The sequence below is a fragment of the Nicotiana tabacum genome, chromosome 20 (genome assembly GCF_000715075.1).
Source record: "Nicotiana tabacum cultivar K326 chromosome 20, ASM71507v2, whole genome shotgun sequence".
In the NCBI taxonomy this organism is placed as follows: Eukaryota; Viridiplantae; Streptophyta; class Magnoliopsida; order Solanales; family Solanaceae; genus Nicotiana; species Nicotiana tabacum.
The window spans coordinates 32111406-32132488 of record NC_134099.1 but is presented as its reverse complement, the minus strand read 5'-3'; the positions used below and the strand labels follow the sequence as shown (position 1 = coordinate 32132488).

Below are 21083 nucleotides of genomic sequence, written 5' to 3'. Positions count from 1 at the left end.
TTTAAAATTGCATAAAATATGCAAACAATCAGGAAAATTGCACAGTAATTCCTAGAATAACACATAATTAAAGAAAAAGACCTAATTTTGAGAATTCTTTTGAAGTAATTCATGTGAGGAAAAAATCACGTGCTCACAACAAACAGTTTATTCTGAAAACTAGACACAAAGGCTACAACTTTCATTTTTGGATCATCTCCAAATTTCTTATAGATTGCAAGATATAAGCTTCAAAAGTCAGCTCAGTGACAGCAGAATTACGTCTACGCGAACGTGAAGCTTCCTTCCCAAACACGATTCACGGGTCTAATATTTCCATTTTTCTCTTCGCGAATGTGACCCAAAGTCCGCTATCGCGATGCACACCCTTTAGCAAAAAACCAACAACTAAAAATAGCCTAGAAATGGTCTGAAACCACCCCAAAACTCACCAGAGCCCCTCAGAACCCCGTCTGAATATACGAACAAGTACCAAAACATAGTACGGACCTAATCCAGGCCTCAAATCACACATAATAATATCAAAACCACGAATCATCGATCAAAGTCAATCTCTTAAGTTCACAAACATCAAACGTCGAACCAAGCCCCCGATTCAAACCGAACCAATCCGGAATGAATTCAAATTTTGCATATAAGTTCCAAATGACATATCAAGCATATTCCAATTCCCGAAACAACAATTTGAACCCGCTTATATTGAAGTCAACTCCCGGTCAAACCTATGAACTTTTCAAAGCTTCAAATTACCAACTTTTACAAAATAGTGTTGAAACCTTCTAGGAACATCCAAATGCAAATCCGGGCATGCGCCCAAGTCCAAAACTACCTTACGAGCCTAACGGAACAATCAAAACTCTGATCCAGAGTCAAATACACAAAAGTCAAACTTGATCAACTCTTCCAACCTAAAGGTTTTAAAATGAGAATTATTCTTCCAAATCAATTACGAATCACCCAAAAATAAAAAATGATGATACATCTAAGTTATAATACATCATGTGAAGCTACACATGACTTTGAACCATCGAACGAAATGCAAATGCTCAAAACAACCGGTCGGACCATTACAAGACCTCAAATTGAGGTCGAATTATGAAACAAATCACACAAGCGGACTTTTTCAATTTCATCAAAGGTTGAACCTTTTTCATTCGTGAGTAGTTTCTAAAGCTTATTTTGAATTGTTTGAAAGATATTTGGCTAGATTTGGTTAGTTTGGAGGCTTTTTCGAAATGAAAAGTTGTGGTTGAGTATTGATTTGGTTGCGAAAAGAGGTATTTTGTATGGGAACGACGTATATACAAGGTGACAAGTGTATATGTCATGCCATGGGTTAAAACGTGCATGTTGGGCTATTTACTTTCATATCATTACTTATTCCATCTTATCTCTTGTTACATGCTTTGATTGATATACGTTCTTAATTGTTATCCATGCCTTACTAGTTATCTATCATTTAGCTATTACCAGTTTTGATTTGTTCATTTCTCACTCAATATCTGATTACCTGCTACATGGTCCTACCTATATTAATTGTATATTTACATTGTCTCATGTTTTTACTTGCCTTTATTGTCCTTATATTACCTGATGCACTTCATTATGTTATTCCGATTATGTGAGCCATTTAGCTATCCTAGTATCAATCAATTTTCAAAGTTTGTGATTACGAGGTATTGATTATTCTCTATTTGTACTGGTAGTTCCTTGATGTTACGTACATTCCATTTCCCTTTTGTGATGCAATTACGTAATTAGTTGTGTTGAGTTATTTTTGTTAATGAGTTGATATATAGAACGGGTTGTGCGCCATAACAGTAATGAAATGAATTGATATTGGGATCGGGTTGAACGCTGCAACAGATAATGACATAATATTATATTGGGATCGGGTTGCATACCACAACATATATTGTGATAAATGTTGTGATCGAGTTGCATGTCGCAACAGGTATTGTGATAATTATTGGGATCGGGTTGCGCGTCACAACAGAGTATGATGTGTTATGGCAATTTATAATTGTAGAGTTTTATCTCGATACTGTGATATGAGATTTGAGATCATGTTATTCTGGGGCCCTCTGGTAGTTGACATTCGGGTCAATTTTTATGTTTTTTTATTAATCCATATTTCTGTATTCTATTATTATTATTCGTACAGGTTTATTGTGAGTGTCTTGTCATAACCTCATCATTACTTCATCAAGATTAGGCTCGGCACTTACAGAGTACATCGGATCGGTTGTACTCATACTATACTTCTGCAATTCTTGTGTAGATTCTGGTGTTGGTCCCAGTGGTGCGTAGAGGAGTTCGCTCGGATTGACTTGCCAGGAGACTTGAGCTAGAGCTGCTTGGCGTCTGTAGTCCCTAAAGTCCTCTTCTATCTTATTTTACTATTATTCTAGTATTAGGCAGTTATATTTCATTTCAGACCACTTTTGTAATATTCTAAACGCTCATGTATTCGTGACTCCGAATTTTTGGGATGTGTTTAGGCTGCATTACATTTGTGTTAATCATATGTATTTCAGATTATATCAGTTTTGAAATATTATTATTCTTTTTTAAATTGTTACAAAATGGTTAATTAATTACTTAATGTTAGCTTGCCTAGCAAGTGGAAGTTAGGTGCCATCACGGCCTCAAGGTTGGGATTTCGGGTCATGACAAGTTGGTATCAAAGCACTAGGTTGCTTAGGTCTCACAAGTCATGAGCAAGCTAAGCATAATCTAGAGGATTGGTACGGTGACGTATGTACTTATCTTCTACAAGCTATAGGGCTTTAGGAAATTTCACTTATTTCTTTCTCTATCATGCAATTTTATTCTATTAGTGAAGTTTGAACCATTCTATTCTTATTCTCTCACAGATGGTGACGACATGCACAACATCCACAGCCGAGCAGGATCTAGAGCCCTAGGTGGTAGACACTACCAGGGGTAAGGGTCGGGGCCGAGGTCGAGCCATAGGCAGCGGTAGAGCTCAGCCTAGAGCCCATAATGCAACACTTATCGCAGAGTCTCAGACCAAGTAGGAGGAGTAGGTCCTTGTTCAAATCGTACCAGGTGGACCCACTCAGGTCCTATAGGGGTTAATTACTACCCCCATACTTCAGGACTATGTTCGAGGCAGACCAATAGGTTTACCTCCACTCATTGGGATCATTTCTCATAACTATTCTTAGTGAAGTTCTTCTATTTTACTCTAAGAGAGTACTACTGCAACCAGTTTAAGCTCCTACATCGGGGTAGCATGATTGCTACCTAGTACGAGACCAAATTTATGGAACTATATCGCCATATAGTAGTCTTTATCCCTACTAAGAGGGAAAGGGTGTGGATATTTATAAATAGCCTTACTTATGGTATCAGGCTGCAGATGGCTTTCAATTGGGTTGTAGAGATTGCTAGACAAATCGAGAGGATTTGTGGTCAACGTAGAGAGGCGGCATCTGAAATGAAGCCTCATCATTTTGGTGGTTTCAGTGGTGCCTCATCTGGAGGCAGGGGTTCAGTTGGTAGAGGTCATCTTTCCAGGTAGATTCGGTCATCTTTAAGTAGCACACACTATTTTGGGTAGGCGTAGTCCTTATGGGTCTCATCCTAAGCAACTATTATTCAGCACACCTTCAGCTCATATTAGTGCATCGCCACTACAGAGTTACTACGGTGGTTATTTGGGTCATCAAGGATCATCTTAGACTTAGACGTTGTGCTAGCCGAGAGGTTGCTTTTAGTGCAGTGATGCAAGTCATATCATGAGGTACTATCCTAGATTGAGGAGCAGTAGACCACAGTAGGGTACTCATGCCATGATTCCGACACTGGTTGCTCTACCACCCAGTTAGCCAACTAGAGGTGGGGGTCAGGCAGCCCGAGGTGATAGTCAGGATGTTAGAGATGGAGGCCAGCTAGTTAGAGGTTATCCAAGAGGCAGAGGTCAGCATGGTGGGGCTCAATACCATTTCTATGCATTCCCAGTTAGACCTGAAGCAAAGTCATCGGATGCGGTCATCGGTATTATTTCAGTGTGCCATAGGGAATTGTCAAGCCACTTTTTTCTCGCGAAAGCGGGTTTCGACGTGTGACAACTTCTTTTAAATGAGGTATTAAAAGAGAAGAGTTGTCACCTAATGATTTTTAAGGTGCATTAGGGCACCTAATTGCAAACAAATCTGTTTGACTAGTCAACACCATTATAGATGGGGTAAGGGCTTAAATTACCTCAAAGAGAAAGTGTTAGGCACTCTTCGAGGTCCACAACTATGGGTCCCTGCTGAACTTTAGACTATATGGATTATATAGTTAATCTAGGTGATCAAATAAATAGAAGGAAAATTCAAAATTAGTAGAGTCTTATTAAAACATATGATAATCGATACAAGTCTTAATAACCACGTAGGTACAAACTACGTTGATCTATGTTAAGTATGAATAACATGCACACAAACAAAAAAGGAGGGTCCTAAGTTTTTTAGCCTAAAGGATAACCCCGTGAAACATAAATAATACTTCACAACTCCCTTTAGGTAGGGGTAGCTAATATTATTCAGTGGGCATAGACTATCATCTACTGCTACCCGATTACTATGTTAAAGTTGTTTGCTTAAAGGCATTCTAATTCAATTTTAAGTCATACCCTATGCATGCACTACCCATCTCATGCCTATGGTCCAGGAGGCTTTAGACCTATTATTTGGTAGTTCTAGACTCAACTCGGGTGCTTAAAATGATAAAACTAGGTGACAATCAAAATCAAACAGGACTGCATATAATTGCAATAAAATGCTCAAGTAACCTCCACACATAAGCAGGAAAGCACACAAACAGATTTTTGGTTAGGCAGTAGACGACATTAAGACGTGTTGGAATCATTAAGTCCTATAGGCATGATTTCTATGTGATTCTGGATTCTAGTATTACATAGGCAGTGCTGTAATTTCTGGACAAACGTATAGGAATATTAGAGCGTTGCAAGTCCTATTGACATGATATCTAATCGTTTGCGTAATAAGGTAGTGAAAACAATCTGAATTACCAACGCACAATTTTATAGATATGTGTCTTAGGCAGATGACCGTACCCTATAGACATGATCTCTAATAGTCGCACAATTAGGAAGTGAAGTCATTTGAAAACACAGGAGTAGTAGCGTTAATAAACACCCTATGGGCAGGATTTCTAGAAATTAATAATTAGACTTGATTTTGTAACACTTTATCTCTATAGGCATGCTATCTAAGTGAAGAAGTACAAAAGCAGCATGAAGCAGTTGATTAATTAGTTAAGACCTTATAGTCATGGTATTTAGATAAGCAAAGGTATTGCATTGGTGTATCCTATGGGCATATTATCTAAGAACGTTGAATAGCAGACATGGAAACAAGTGTAGCATATTTTGACAAATGAAGTGAAGGTGTGTGTGTGATTCCTCTAAGCATGCTTTCTATTAATGTACAACACATTAAACTAAATAACATATAAGGTATGCTAAACAAAATATCCAATAGGTCACATAGACCCTATAGGCATGTTTTCTACCCTTTTATGCAAGCATAGAACATACTCATTTCCCCAATTCACTAATTCCCCAATTGTTTGTTTACAAATTCTTACAGGCCCAAAATAAAAGAGCACAAGTTCAAATATTATAATCTAAAACAACTACAAGCCCAATAAACAAAGAAGGCCCAAAGAGAAGTTAACCCAATAAAGTTTGGGCCTTCACTGGGCTTAGAACTTCATGCAGACAGCACACCCAAACTCTAGGTGCAGACAGTGTACTTCAAACCCCCAATACCAGAGGTAGGCCCAGTATACCATGCCCAAATGGTTAAAGTAATTAAGCTAATGGATGCCAAATTTAGCCATACAAATAACAAAACTACTCATAGAATAACTTAAGCACTTAGTTTTTATAATTGAAATAGCCGCAGCTTCAACCAATAAACAGGATCGTGCTAAGTTAAAAGGCATCAAAGACACATATGGGCAAGTAATTCCAGAAAACAAGATTTAACAGTTACAAGAAAGGATACCATAAGCTAGCAAACTACTACAAATAGTGTCTCGAAGTAGAACCAACCTAAAGAACTTCAGATAACAACCTAGCAGAATCATAGACAAGAATAAGGTAGAGTGCAATCTTCATATGAGGATTTTAACATAAAGGCCTAGCATAACAATATACTAGTAGCACAGAATGAGGATTTTAACATAAAGGCCTAGCATAACAATATACTAGTAGCACAGTTTGGCAAACATACTTAGTTAATCATGAAACTTAACATGATGGACATTAACTATAGCACAAAGATTCTAAGAACTCATAGTAGGTAAAAGAACATGTCAACTATAAGCTAACAGGACAAGCAGACATTAGGATTCATGTCAGTCGACCACATATGAGAGAAAACTACATATTGGTTTTTAACTTAGAAGCAATGCTAAAGACTACAGGATTTACATGTCAAGGAACACAATTATCAAAGTTACAAATCCCAGACAAACATGCTTGGCTAGATATTAAGACAATGCTATAACATGGGAGAGTCAAGGATTAGTTTGCAGGAAATAGTAGATTACACATAAAGGATTTAGTAGGAAGAGATTCATTAAAGCAGATTTTGAGCAAGCAGTTTCTACAAAAAGTCCCAGAAATCCAGGGATGAGTGTGAACTCACAACAGGCAAAAGACACAACATTAAGGCTAAAATGATCATGACCAATCACGCAAAACCTAAGAAGGCCAGAAACCATTTAAGTCAAATACACTGTTACAACCCATATCCACATGTGTTAGTTCATGCCATATATTAGTTAACATAAATTCAAGAAGGAATTACTTTTGAGATGATAAGAAGTTAATCCTATTGGTCTTAAGTGATACAAGGGTGTATAAGGGTGATTAACAAGTATTAGAAGTTAAACGAATCAAGGATGTTGTAACTCGTATTTTCAGGTAAACCTAGAGGTTCTTAATACACTCAAGGTCATGTATTAAAGTGTTTGAATCATATAATATCCGTATCATAAGTCTTGAAGTCAAACGAGTTATGAAACAAAAGTCGACAAACGTTGTCGCAACTTAGGTTCATAATTTTACTTAAACATTAGGTTAAATGTTTCTAAGCTTTTCTCCTAATTTACAATGAATTACGGGGTGATCTACCCACCAAATAAAATATCTATGAGTCTAGTATTCAACTCATTAAACTGTTTGTCAATACGATCTCGGAGTATAGATATATTCATATTTTTGCAAGCATGCGCAGATTGGTAGATGACAAGTAGGTGCATCACCTACTTGCCAAAATGATAGGACAAAATTAAAAGCCCTAAGTCGGCCAAGAGAGGACTTTTAAGGGGTTATGAACTCAGTTATTTCATCCATTTTTTATACCCTCAAAACCAAAGTTAACCCCTGCAACTCCTCCCCAAAAATCCCACACAAACCCTAATCGATTTTCCCTCTCTTTCAAGTTCTATTTGAAGGTAAAACCTAGAGTTTGAAGAACCAAGGGAAGGGCTGAGTTATCCAACAAGTAAGGTAAGTTACTTCCATCTTTCATACATTTTTCTCTGCTGTGAATTCATGGCAATTCGTTCTATACATGTAAGAACTCACGAGATGGTGATCGGAAGCCGTGAGTTCAAGTTTTTCACTTGTAGCGGACTGTTTTGTGGACTATTTTGTGTTGCTATTGGACTGCGTGTTTTACTACTATTTTGTGGAGTTTTGGAGGTGGAAGGGTGTGGAGAAATACCATATATATGTAGGGTTTTGGGCTGATAGTTATTCGTAACATTTCCGGGTCGTTTGACACGACTACAGTGGTCGTCGTATGTATGATGTAATTAGGTTGTGCGTGGATTGTTTTGGGAGGCTCAATATGTTTATTATTGATGTTGTTTGGGCTGTTTGGTGATTGTTTGGAATGGTTTGAAGTCATATATATATGGGAGGTGTTGTCCGTTTCAACGTAAAATAGGTTGTGGTCGATACATAATAGTTATGACGCTTAAATGATAACGATAGTATCGTTTCTCTTATTGTAGACTAAGGAGTTGTGACAATTTCATAGCTTGTGATTGGGGAAGTATACACAAGGTATGTGAGGCTATCCCTTTTCTTCTTTTGCATGACTCCGATTGTACATAATGTAATGAACGAGCTTCCAAAGATACTTTACTCTTAGAAGCTAGCAGTACTTACATTGTTTTCCCTCTTATGGAACGATTGATGTTAATATTGCTTCTCTTATTCTTATGTTATCAATGTTGCTGGTACTTCCTGATTCTTATAAGGTTCTTAATGAAGAGTTGGTCCTAATAACGTGTACAGAGGATACCGACCTTATGTCACTCCGAAAGGTTTAGAATGTGATTCCATGAGTCGAGCATGCATTATATATATGTATCTATTTTACTCTACCAAGCCGCGCTATAGTCGGCTGGGTACGGCACCTATTGTGCAACCACTGATCAGTTGGGTTTTACCGAGCTCCATGTGGCCGGGTACGATTCTACCGAGCCCTATGATGGCCGGGTACGTTTTACCGAGCCTATTATGGCTGGGTACGATATGATGATGATGATGCCCACAAAGGCGTATGTTTTAAAAGTTTATGTATACATACATATGTATCATGCATTTCATGTCAGTAGCCCTCAGAGGTACTCAGATGTTCCAGGTTGTATATTCTCTATCCTTGCTTACATTACTGTTCGTATTTATGGTTCCCTGCCTTACATACTCAGTACTTTATTCGTACTGACGTCCTTTTGTTTGTGGATGCTGCATGTCGTGCTGCAGGCCCTAATAGACAGGCAGGTGCAGCTCCCCCACCACAGTAGGTTGTCCAGTTCAGCAGTGATTGGCGAGATCCCTTCTCCGGACTTGCCGTGGTCTTGGTATGCATTTTTGTTATAGACATTATGGGTATGTCGGGGCCCTGTTCCGGCTATGTTGCAGTACTTATGTTCCTATAGAGGCTCATAGACAAGTGTCGACTCATGTATAGTTTGGTATGCCTTGTCGGCTGGTTTTTGTTGTATAGTCTTTCATGGTAGCGTGGTAGCTCGTACCTTATATGTAGTTTCTTGATTGTCTGGTCATCCCCTGCTATGTATGTTCATGCCATCATATTTTATTGCTGGTTGTCCATGATCCAGGTCTACCATTTATATTGATCTCGTCAACCCTAAAAGATAATATAAAAAAGGTAAGATAAAATGTACGTTGGTGCTCGGCAAGTATGGTCGGGTGCTAGTCATGGCCCTCCAGTTTGGGTCGTGACATACACAAAGTGAAAGTATACTACACATGTTGAAACCTATCAAGTTCGATACTATAGAACATGGAACTGCAGAACATCATTGAGATAATAGAATTATAGAAAGCATACAGCAATACAATACTAGGAGTTCACAAATAACAAAGAAACCAAGGTCATGCTTGTCTAAAAGTTCAAACAGTGTTGGCACGTAGAATACACATACATGACTAAGTAGAGGAGTAATAATTTAGGTTGCAAAATGGTCAAGAATGCTAACCAGTTGTGAAGACAAACGAGCAAAAGAGTGAGTAACTCGGAATCTCAGTAGTGACAGCAAAAGAAAGATAACAGTGAGAACCCCAGATCCTAGTGTGTCAGAATTCATAGGAGCTTCAGTGAGCCTCAAGCAGCGCTCGCACGAAGGTTGATAGAGAAGATTTCGGTGGCCTTGGCTTTCAGCCGGGCACAATAAAGAAAGAGCAAAAATAGTATAGAAGGTGTGAAAGTGAGAGAATAACAGTAGTTCTTAAGGTTCGTTTAGGGAATTAAGGAGGGGTTTATATAGTGTTGAAATTGAACGAACATACATGGAAAACAATCAATTAAACGTAAATAAGGAAAGGAAATATCACATGCAAATCAAAATCAGTATAGAAGATGTAAAATCTCAAACCCTTGTTGGGTTCAATCGCTTGAAAATCGAATCAAAGGTGCAAATCGCTCATTATTGAGCACATATAGATGGAATCATCATCCAAATCCCTAAAATAGAGTCTGCCTGATTCGTTTTGTAGAGAATACTTTCCAAAACCAAGCCAGTATCTTGGTGATACCGTAAAGGAGCAAGAAGTAGTGAAGGAACATAAATATAGTAAGCAAATATTGTTGACGGGATTAGGAGAGGGATTAGAAAGGGAGGAGATTAGGGTTCTTCAGAGAAAAGGGGAAGGTTCTAGGGATTTTAGGGGCGGCGGATGGGTATAAATGGGTTAGGGTTGATGGGTGAGGGTATATAAAGAGATGGGTAGGTTTATTATGGGTCGTTGATCATTTGACATCCACGGCTAGGATCAAAGGGGAAGTGGGGCGGGTTATTTGAAGGGGTCCGGCCGGGTTGGATTAAAGGGACACTTGGTTTGGGTAGTGAGGGTATTGGGCTAGCTTTTGGTCCAAAACTTTGCCTAGTTTTTGGGCCAAATTTAAAATAAAAGAAATTATGGGGAAAATAAATTAATAAAATTTATAAATAAATATAAAATACTATTTATGAAACTTAATATTATAAAATAACAATTGAAGATTATAAAATATGAAAATTATTTTGACTCTCAAATAAAACGATAAATGCAATTAATTGTAAAATATAGACTATTATTACAAAAATTGTGTAAATAGCTCAAAAATGCAAAATGTAATTTTATGAAATGAAGTAAAATACTATAAAACATACATGTGGGTGTAAATGATAAATTTGAATGATTAAGTCATCACAAAATAATTTGAAAGGATAATTAGTAAATAATCAAGTAATTTAAATGCAAAAAAAATCAAAAAATCAATTTTAAAGCCTTAAAATTATGAAAACGAAATTACAGAAAATACTTGTATAACTATTGCAAATTATATTTGATAAGGGTTCTACTTATTTTTATGTGTGATTTTATTTTTCTTCATATATGGATATGTCTTGTGATTATTTGAATACTCCTGTTTGTGTGTCTACGCTTGTTAGGGATTCTATTGTGGTAGACCGGGTATATCGTGCTTGTTTGATCACTATCGAGAGCTATGAGACTTGGATAGACCTTCTATTACTTGATATGGTAGATTTTGATGCGATTTTCAATTTTCATGCCAAGACCGTGACATAAGCCAAGCCGAGGTTGCTTTGATTGGAGTGGAGAGGGACTTCTGGACATTCCACTAGCATGGTCATTTCTTATGTGAAGGTTTGGTGTATGGTCGAGAAGGGGTGTTTGGTATATTTAGCCTATATCCGTGATCCTAGTGCGAAGGTTCCTTCCGTGGATTTGGTTCCAGTTGTGCATGAGTTCCCAGCGGTGTTTGCTATAAATTTTCTGGGGATGCCACACGATAGAGATATCGGCTTCTACATTGATCCGGGCACTCATCCCATCTCTATTCTACTATATCATATGGCCCTAGTTGAGAATTCAAGGAACAGTTGCAGGATTTGCTTGATAAAGGATTCATAGACCATGTCTCTCACCTTAGGCTGAACCGGTGTTGTTTGTGAAGAATAAGAATGGAACGATGAGGATGTGCATAGACTATCGACAGTTGAACAAAGTCACTATCAAGAAAAAGTATCTATTGCCGAGAATTGATGACTTATTTAATCAGCTTCAAGGTACCAAGATGTTTTTGAAGATTGATTTGAGAAGTGGCTACCATCAGTTAAAGATTAGAGCATCGGATGTCCCTAAGATAGCTTTCCGGACTTGGTATGGTCACTATGAGTTCCTAATGATATCATTTGGCTTGACTAATACCCCAATAGCCTTTATGGATTTGATGAACCGGGTATTCAAGCCCTATCTATATTTATTGTCTTCATTGATGATATCTTGGTTTACTCCCGCAATCGAGAGGAGCATGAGCAGAATCTTCGGATCGATCTTCATACTTAAAGGGATCGTTAATTATATTACAAGTTTTCAAAGTGTGAGTTCTAGTTGGACTTGGTTGCCTTTTTGGGCTATGTTGTATCTTTCGAGGGCATTAAGGTAGATCCTAAAAAGATTGAGGTAATTCAGAACTAGCCCAGACCTACTTCAGCTACAGAGATTCGGAGCTTCATGGATTTGGCGGGTTATTATCGCCAATTCATGAAGGGGTTTTCATCTATCTCAGCCTCATTGACCAAGTTGACCCAGAAGGATGCTCTTTTCAGATGGTCCAACGAGTGTGAGTTGAGCTTTCAAAAACTCAAGATTGCATTGACTACAACCCTAGTGTTGGTGTTGCCAACAGGTTTGGGATCCTATACAGTGTATTGTGATACATCGCGTATTAGGATTGGCATGGTATTGATGCAGAATGTTAGGGTGATTGCCTACATGTCGCGGTAGTTGAAGATTCATGAAAAGAATTACCATGTGCATGACTTAGAGTTGGTAGTCATTGTTCACGCACTGAAAATTTTGAGGCACTATTTATACAGCGTTCCATGTAAGGTCTAGATCGACCAATGAAGTCTCTAGCACCTGTACAAGTAGAAAGACCTTAATTTATGGTAGCAGAGATGGTTAGAGTTATGATATTGATGTGCTGTAGAATTTCGGCACAATTGATACCAATCACTTAGATTTTAACTTGTCTTTTAATGCATTTTTAGTTAATTCTGATCAAGTTTGGTTGTTTTGTAGTGCATGAGCTTGAAGACCCGAAAACATGGAAAAGAAGTCAAAATGTCGCAAAAGAATGGATATGTTGCAAGTATGCGGCCGCATAATTCACATGCAGACCGCATAATTCACATGCGGACCGCATAATTCAAATGATGATCGCAAACAGGAACAGACTTATTGGCCAAATGAAGAAGAAAATATGTGATCCATTATGCGGTCGCATAACACTTATGCGAACCGCATAATGGTCGCATAAATCTAGTAGAAGAAAGTTCTCACCATGATATGCGATGGCATATGTGGTCGCATAACACATATGTGGACCGCATAATTGGTATGCGACTGAAGCATGAACTGGGAACTTAGCAAGTCTGCGATGGAATGAAGAATATGCGGACCGCATAAGTGGTCTGTGACCATTATGCGATCGCATAAGTTACCTGAAGGGGTATTTTTGTCTGATTTTGACCACAACTTTTGGTCCACTATAAAGAGAATAACTAGGAGTTTTGTGGGTCATTGAAGTCTGAAACAAGGTCCTACTTAGAGAGCACTGAATACTCCATTTATTTGGAAGGTTGTGAAGAAGAAATCTTGCACTTTTGTAAGCTTTATGGTTTTATTAAACACTTTGTTCTTGTATTTTAGCATGAGTAGCTAGTCTAAATACTAAGGTTGTGGACCCTAGATGAGTGTAATGTTAATGGGTGTTTAATATTGAATATGTATGATGGTTGATTGATATTTATTCAATTCTTGTTCTTTATTTATGATTGGTGGTTGAAAACATTAATCTATTCCATTTTACTCTTTCTTTACTTGGAAAAGTGAGTTAGGGTTTGGTAGAATTGAATATCAAGAACTCAAGACTTTAAATCTTGTTTAATTGAATCGCTTAGGAATAAGTGGGTTCTACTTGGCATAAATTAGTTGTTCTTAAGTTGCAACTCTTTTATATTTGGAAAAATCATAAAGAGAAAATACTACCCAACCATTGAAAAATATTGGGTAGTCATTTAGAAATCATTTAAATATCAAAGGACCTTCCATTAGAAATATATCATATTAACACCGATAGCATTATATTCTATTGACGGGGACACAACCGTGGTTTCCATAGTCAAATCATTTACATTCTCATATAAAAATTAGTTACCTCTTTAATTCACAATCATATCATTCTCTTGTTACATTAACGGAATAGAATTACGACCTAAGTTAAGATCCACACTACTAAAGTAAACTTTTCACACCATATTCCCTGTGTGATTCGACCCCAACCTTGTTGGGTTATTATATTTGAAACCGACCGCCTTACATTATTTAATTAAAGTGTAATTTGAGCATATCAAATTTTGGCACCGTTGTCGTGGACTACGGTTTTGAAATTACTAATTAGTGTGTGCTTTACTTTACGTCTTCTTCTATTCCATCACACTTTGCTTGTTTTGCTTGGTGTTGATAGGAAAACATGGCTAAATATGAGGAAGAAGAAAATTCTTTTGCGGACATAGATGAGTACATTGAGGATACAAATGCTATTGTACCTCTGATAGTTGGCGCTGCCACTTTCAAGGTGGAACATAGTTTAATCGTAATTCTCAAAGCGGAGAGGTTTTTCAGGAATTCCACTGATGATGATCCGACACAACATCTTAGAAACTTCTTGGGTGTGTGTGTGATGCACAAGCAGAACAATGTCTCATATGATGCCCTAAGGTTGAGGGTGTTCAAGTACCCACTGGCTGGGGAAGCACGGAAATGGCTTCAAAATTTGCCACCAAATTCCATTTATTCTTGTCCTAAACTTGTCCGAGCATTCTTAGCTAAATGGTTCCCGCAAAGCAAGAAATCTGAGCTCCGGGATAAATTTTTCTTTTTCAAGCAACTACCGGGAGAACATCTACATGAGTCATAGGATCGATTCAAGTTATACTTGGTGAGGTCACCTAATCATGGTTTTCCGGATTCTATCTTGTTGGAGAAATTCTACATGGGTTTAGATGCTATGAACCAATCTATAGCCAAGAATGCAGCTGATGGATCTTTTATGGATAAGACATTTGCAAGGATCACACAAATCCTTGACAAAATGACCAAACATAACCATGCTTGGCACTCAGAGGACACCACAGGTGGAATTGCATATGGTACTCCCTCCTTGACCAACATGATTAAGGAGAACCAAGAAAGAGATCAAGTAATTGTAGAGATTGCCATCAATGTCAATGTGTTGACAAAAATGTCCACTGAAAGCCAAACGAAAGGTAAATATGGTGGAAGATCCTCATCAACTGAAGATTATGAGGAAACAAACTACGTCAACAACTCTTAAGGAGGCTATCAAAGGCAACAATACCAAGGTCAAGGGCAACAAAATCAATGGAGGCCTAACCCGAAAGGGCAAGGCAACTAACAGTGGCGAAATGACCAAGGTAGCTCAAATCAAGGGAATTGGAATAACAACAACATCAACTTATCAAATCGGTGTTCAAACCCTTATGTTCCACCAAAGGGGAAATATTCAAATCAAGGTTCCTCAAGTGATTCCAAGTTGGAAACATGCTTAAACGGGTATTGCAAAATCAAGAAAGGTCTGACACTTCTATGAGGAATATGACCGAGCTTGCTGGTTCTCATACTGCATCCATTCAAAAATTGGAGATGCAAATGAGAGATCTCTCTAGGGAACAAAATACAAAGCAAAAGGGGACACTTCCAAGTGATACAATTGCAAACCCAAAGGGTAGTCAGAGTGGTCCAACTTCTCATTGCATGGAAATTACTAGTCAGAGTAGGAAGGTACTTCAAGGAGAGAGTGAACAAGTGGTTGAAGTGGAAGAGTCCGAACAAGAGGTTGAGGCACAAGTTGAAGAGCCAATTGTTGTTGAAACTAAAAAGGTCCCGGAAGAGTTAAAGTTCAAGAAGTGAATCGGGAAGAGGTTAAGGAAAAGGTAAAAGAGACACCAAAGGCTCTACCACCTAATCCTAGACCTCCTCCTCCTTTCCCTCAAAGACTTGCTAGGAAGGTTGATGATAGCAAACTCAAAATGTTCTATGACATTCTCAAACAGTTATCGATAAATATCCCATTTGTGGAAACATTTCAAGAGATGCCGGATTTTGCTAAGTATTTGAAAGACTTGATCACAAAGAAGAAAACCACCAAGAATGGAGTGGTGAATGTGACTCACCGAGTTAGTTCCATCATTGCAACAACAACCGTTCAAAAGAAAGAAGACCCTGGAGCTTTCATCATTCCATGCACTATTGGGGCGCATGATTTTGCAAGAGCTCTTTGTGATAATGGGGATAGCATCAACTTAATGCCTCTTGCTATTTACAAGCAAGCGGGGTTAGTTATGCTGAGGCCTACAAGTATAAGGCTGCAAATGGTTGATCGTTCCATAAAGAGACTGGTGGGAATTGTCGATGATGTGCTTGTAAAAGTGGGAGAGTTCCATTTGCATGCCGATTTTGTAATCCTTGATTGTGCAGTTGACAAAGAGATCCTTATCATCTTAGGGAGGCCATTTCTTGCTAGAGGAAGAGAACTTATGGATTCAGAACAGAATGAGATCAAGTTCTGTGTGAATGATGAAGAGGTCACATTCCAAGAAAGCAAGGGTATGAAGCTGCCACATGAATATGAAAGCATCTCGGTGATTGATGTTGTTGATGAGGTGGAAGATGCAGTTGAAATAAAGATGGAAGAATAATGCCTCGGTGAGGCGTTGGTGGCTATTTTGGTAAATTTCGATGGTGAAGATATGGAAGGGTACATGAAATCAGTAAATGCATTGGAAGGGCTTGGGTCCTACACTTATGCTCCAAAGAAACTCTTTATCGAATTAGAAAATAGAGCCACTCCTCCCGCAAAACCTTCAATTATTGAGCCACCGCAACTAGAGCTCAAACCACTTCCACCGCACTTGAGGTATAAATTTCTTGGCTCTAATGACACTCTACCGTAATCATTTCTTCTTTGTTGAATGATGTGCAGGTAGAACAATTGTCGAATGTCTTGAGGGAGCATAGGCAAGCTATTGGGTGGACAATAGTGGACATCCGAGGGATTCCCGCCAGAATTTGCGAACACAAGATACAATTGGAGAATGAGAGTAAACCAAGTGTGGAGCATCAATGAAGGTTAACCCCTTCCATGCAGGAGGTGGTAAAGAAAGAAATCATCAAGTGGTTGGATGTCGGGGTAGTCTACCCCATTACCGATAGTTCTTGGGTGAGTCCGGTGCAATGATTTCTGAAAAAGGGAGGCATGACCGTGATTGAAAATGATAGAAATGAGCTCATCCCAACAAGAACAGTGACTGGATGGAGGGTTTGTATAGATTACCGAAAGCTAAACAGTGCTACGTGCAAGGACCATTTCCCTATGCTTTTTATTGATCAAATGCTTGATCGACTAGCGGAAAGGTCATTCTACTGCTTCTTGGATGGATATTCCGGCTACAACCAAATCAGTATTGCATTGGAAGATCAGGAAAAGACAACATTCACTTGTCCATATGGGACGTTTGTGTTTAGCCGGATGCCATTTGGGCTATGAAACGCTCTGGCTACTTTCCAAAGGTGCATGATGTCAATCTTCTCAGACATGGTGGAAGATTTCTTAGAGGTATTCATGGAAAATTTCTCTGTCGTGGATGATTCTTTTGAGCATTGTCTAGACAACCTTATACAAGTGCTCAAAAGATGTGAAGAAACAAACCTTGTGCTATATTGGGAGAAATGCCACTTCATGGTGGACAAGGGCATTGTTTTGGGCCAAATATTTTCCAAACAAGGCATAGAGGTTGACCGGGCAAAGATCGAGATCATTTCCAAGCTTCCTCTACCTACTTCAGTTAAAGGTGTCCGAAGTTTTTTGGGGCATGCCGGCTTCTATAGGTGTTTCATCAAGGACTTCTCCAAAATTGCAAATCCCATGTGCAAACTCCTTGAGAAAGATGAAAAGTTCGTATTTGATGAGAAGTGCCTCAAAGCTTTAAGGAATTGAAAGAAAAGCTCACCACAGCACCTATTATTGTCACACCTGATTGGTCTCTTCCATTCAAACTCATATGTGATGCTAGTGGTGTAGCTATTGGGGCAGTGCTTGGCTAACGTCATAACAAGATTCTTCAACCTGCCTATTATGCAATCAGGACACTCAATGGAACTCAAATGAATTACACTGTGACTGCGCAAGAACTTCTTGCCATTGTCTATGCTTTTGAAAAATTCCGGGCTTATTTGTTGAGGACCAAAGTGATAGTATACATCGACCATGCTACTCTTCGCTATCTTATGTTGAAGAAGGATGGCAAACCAAGATTGATTCGGTGGGTCCTTTTGTTGCAAGAATTTGACTTTGAAGTCAAGGATCGGAAAGGGATGTAAAATCAAGTTGCGGATCACCTATCTATGCTTGAAGAAGCAGGGAGACCAAAATAAGACCTTAAAAATAATGATGTTTTTCTAGATGAACACATATTGGCATTGTCTAACACATTTACTCCTTGGTATGCCGACATTGCTAACTTCTTGGTTAGTGACCTTGTTCCCGATGGATTGGAAGCTTATCAAAAGAAAAAGTTCTTGCGGGAGTGTAGGCATTACTATTTGGAGGAACCCTTTTTGTTCCGTATTTGTGTCGACAACATTATCCGGTGGTGTGTTTCGGAGTATGAGGTAATGTCAATTCTTAAGGCATGCCATGATTCACCGGTTGGGGGTCATCATGGAGGAAATTGAATGGCGACAAAAGTGTTTGAATGTGGCTACTATTGGCCAACGATCTACTAGGATGCAAATCAAATGGTCAATGCATGTGACCAATTTGAAAGACAATGGTCAATATCTAAAATACATGAGATGCCGATGAATTTTGTATTAGAAGTTGAAATGTTTGATGTGTGAGGGATAGACTTTATGGGCCCCTTCGTGAGCTCATATAGCATGACCTATATCTTGGTAGTTGTGGACTATGTCTCTAAATGGGTCGAGGCAATCGCCTTACCTAACAATGAAGCAAGGAGTGTAACCGCACTTTTAAAGAAGAACATATTCACACGGTTTGGTACTCCAAAGGCCATCCTGGGTGATGGTGGGTCTCATTTCTGCAACAAGGCTTTCACCGGGGTGCTTGAAAAATATGGTGTAAATCACAAGGTGGACACACCCTATCATCCTCAGTCGAGTGGTCAGGTTGAAGTTTCGAACAGAGAAATCAAAAACATCCTAGCAAAAATTGTCAATGCAAACAGGATCGACTGGTCAAGGAAGCTAGATAATGCATTTTAGGCATATTACACAGCATTTAAGACCCCCATTGGTACTTCACCGTACAGATTGGTTTTTGGCAAAGCTTGTCACTTGCCAGTGGAACCATAACACAAAGCCATGTGGGCATTGAAGAAGCTGAATCTTGACTGGGCCGAGGCTGCTAACCTGAGGATGACACAACTCAATGAGACAGACGAATTTCGTCTCCATGCTTATGAGAGTGCAACCATCTACAAAGAGATGATGAAGTTTGTCCATGATAAGAAGATCTTGAAGCGGGAGTTCAATTCTGGTGACTTGGTCTTACTCTTCAATTCAAGACTCAAGTTATTTCCAGGTAAACTTAAGTCTAAATGGCCTGGCGCATTCAAAGTTGTGAGTGCGTCTCCCTATGGTGCTATTGAACTGGAGCCAGAGGATAGGACTCGAACTTTCAAGGTGAATGGACAACGAATCAAGCATTACCTTGGTACTGCAGGAGAAAGGCATTTGATAGAAAAATTTGCTCTAAGGGATAGTCCAATAGCAGCTTCCACCAAGGAATAATCTAAAAGAGTCAATTGCATCGTGTCGTGACCTTAAATCAAGTGCCTATTGGGAGGCAACCCATGTGTAGTAACACTCTTTTGTAGTTTTTTTTATTATTTACGTAGATTAGATTGAGCAAGTTGACGTGTGTGCTAGATTGCAGGTAAAATATCATGAATAGGGTCCTAGTGCTGAAGAAACTGAAGGAAATAGAGGTCCAGATGGAGCGACAACTATGCGGTCACATAATCAATATGTGAACCGCATAGTCATCGGAGACGCAGGCAGAAAATATGGCTACTTTAGTCGTCAACTATGCGGTATATTTTTCATTTATGCGGCCCGCATACCCACTTTAAAATCACATTTTGCATCGCAAAGTGTATCTAGGATGCCCAATCTTCAATTCACCGCATAACACTTATGCGATCGCATAATTTGTTATGTGATGAACTTAAGCGCTGCATATCTGCCAGGTATAAACCCTAACCCACTCTCTGCACATACTCACATTTGAACAAAAACAAGAAAAACCAAAGGGAATTCATTTCTAAACTACAAGAGTTTATATACAAACATGGGTTACAACACAATATTTACATAAAACATGGGGTACAATATCATGATCATAACTACCCCAGCCCCAGCCAAAGATCATGTATTGTCCCCAATGCATATATAAAGTAAAAGAAAGCTTGGAGACTCCCTAGAGCACATTAGGTGCTCGAGGAAGCTGAAGGATCTGGGAGCTGTGGGATCGGCTACTGGTGCTAGCGAATGTACAATTTCTGTCTGCACAGCTGCTTCCTCTTCATCCTCTGCCCTTGTAGAGATAACAACCTGTTTACCCTTGTCTTGATGACCCTTAGTATCCTTACCCAGTGCCTCTTCATCCGTCTCTTCATCTCCTGACTCCCCCTCATAGGACTCCTCAGTATCTCCAGATGCCTCATCTGAAGGAACAACAATGTGAGTAGGAGGAGTTTGAGCCTTGGAGGTCTCAACATGATGTGCCTCTTGGGCTATCATCAGGGTCGTGAAATCAATATCCATTCTTGGGACGGAAGTGTCAGCACCCTGCTTGCCTTCCTTTGGGAGGAAAGGTGTCAAGTCAAACTCTAGGCTATGCATCTTTTGCAGCTCATCTTTCAAATCATCCGCATCTTTCCGAAGCTGAGGCATACCTCCAACCTCACCCCTCTCAACCTTCTCAAGACGTGCTTCAACATGCTTGAGGCGATCCTCATAAGTTTGATGTTACTGCTGAAGAGTAGTCACTGAGGATTTGATAGGAGTCAATGCTTGCCGGATGAGATTGGGAATTTCCTTGATTAGCCGGTCTACCTTAGCATTGTCATACTGTGCAAGTAGACCCAGCTTGGAAGAGCTAGTAAAGGGACCTGGGCCTGTGTAGTAGAGGGTTGTGGAGTGGCTGTGGAGGTAGCTGGGGCCTAAGAGGTGTCCGGCAGTGCTAGGACCTCTAATGTTGCTATATCTGCTGGAGGAGGAATGTGAGTCTCTAACTGAGTTGCAGTTTCCTTTGCTACCATGTCACTGATTCTCATGATGTCAATGTCTTTGAGAGCCTTCGCCATTTTGTCATGCTTAGGCAGAG

General features: G+C 39.2%; 1 protein-coding gene across 1 annotated transcript; it reads left to right on the top strand.

Annotated features, from left to right (window-relative positions):
- The first annotated feature begins 19057 nt into the window (after positions 1 to 19057).
- On the top strand, positions 19058 to 19486 carry LOC107817305 (uncharacterized). The gene has a single exon (XM_016643107.1). It carries the CDS (start codon positions 19058 to 19060, stop codon positions 19484 to 19486), a length of 429 nt encoding a protein of 142 aa, XP_016498593.1.
- The last annotated feature ends 1597 nt before the right edge of the window (positions 19487 to 21083 follow it).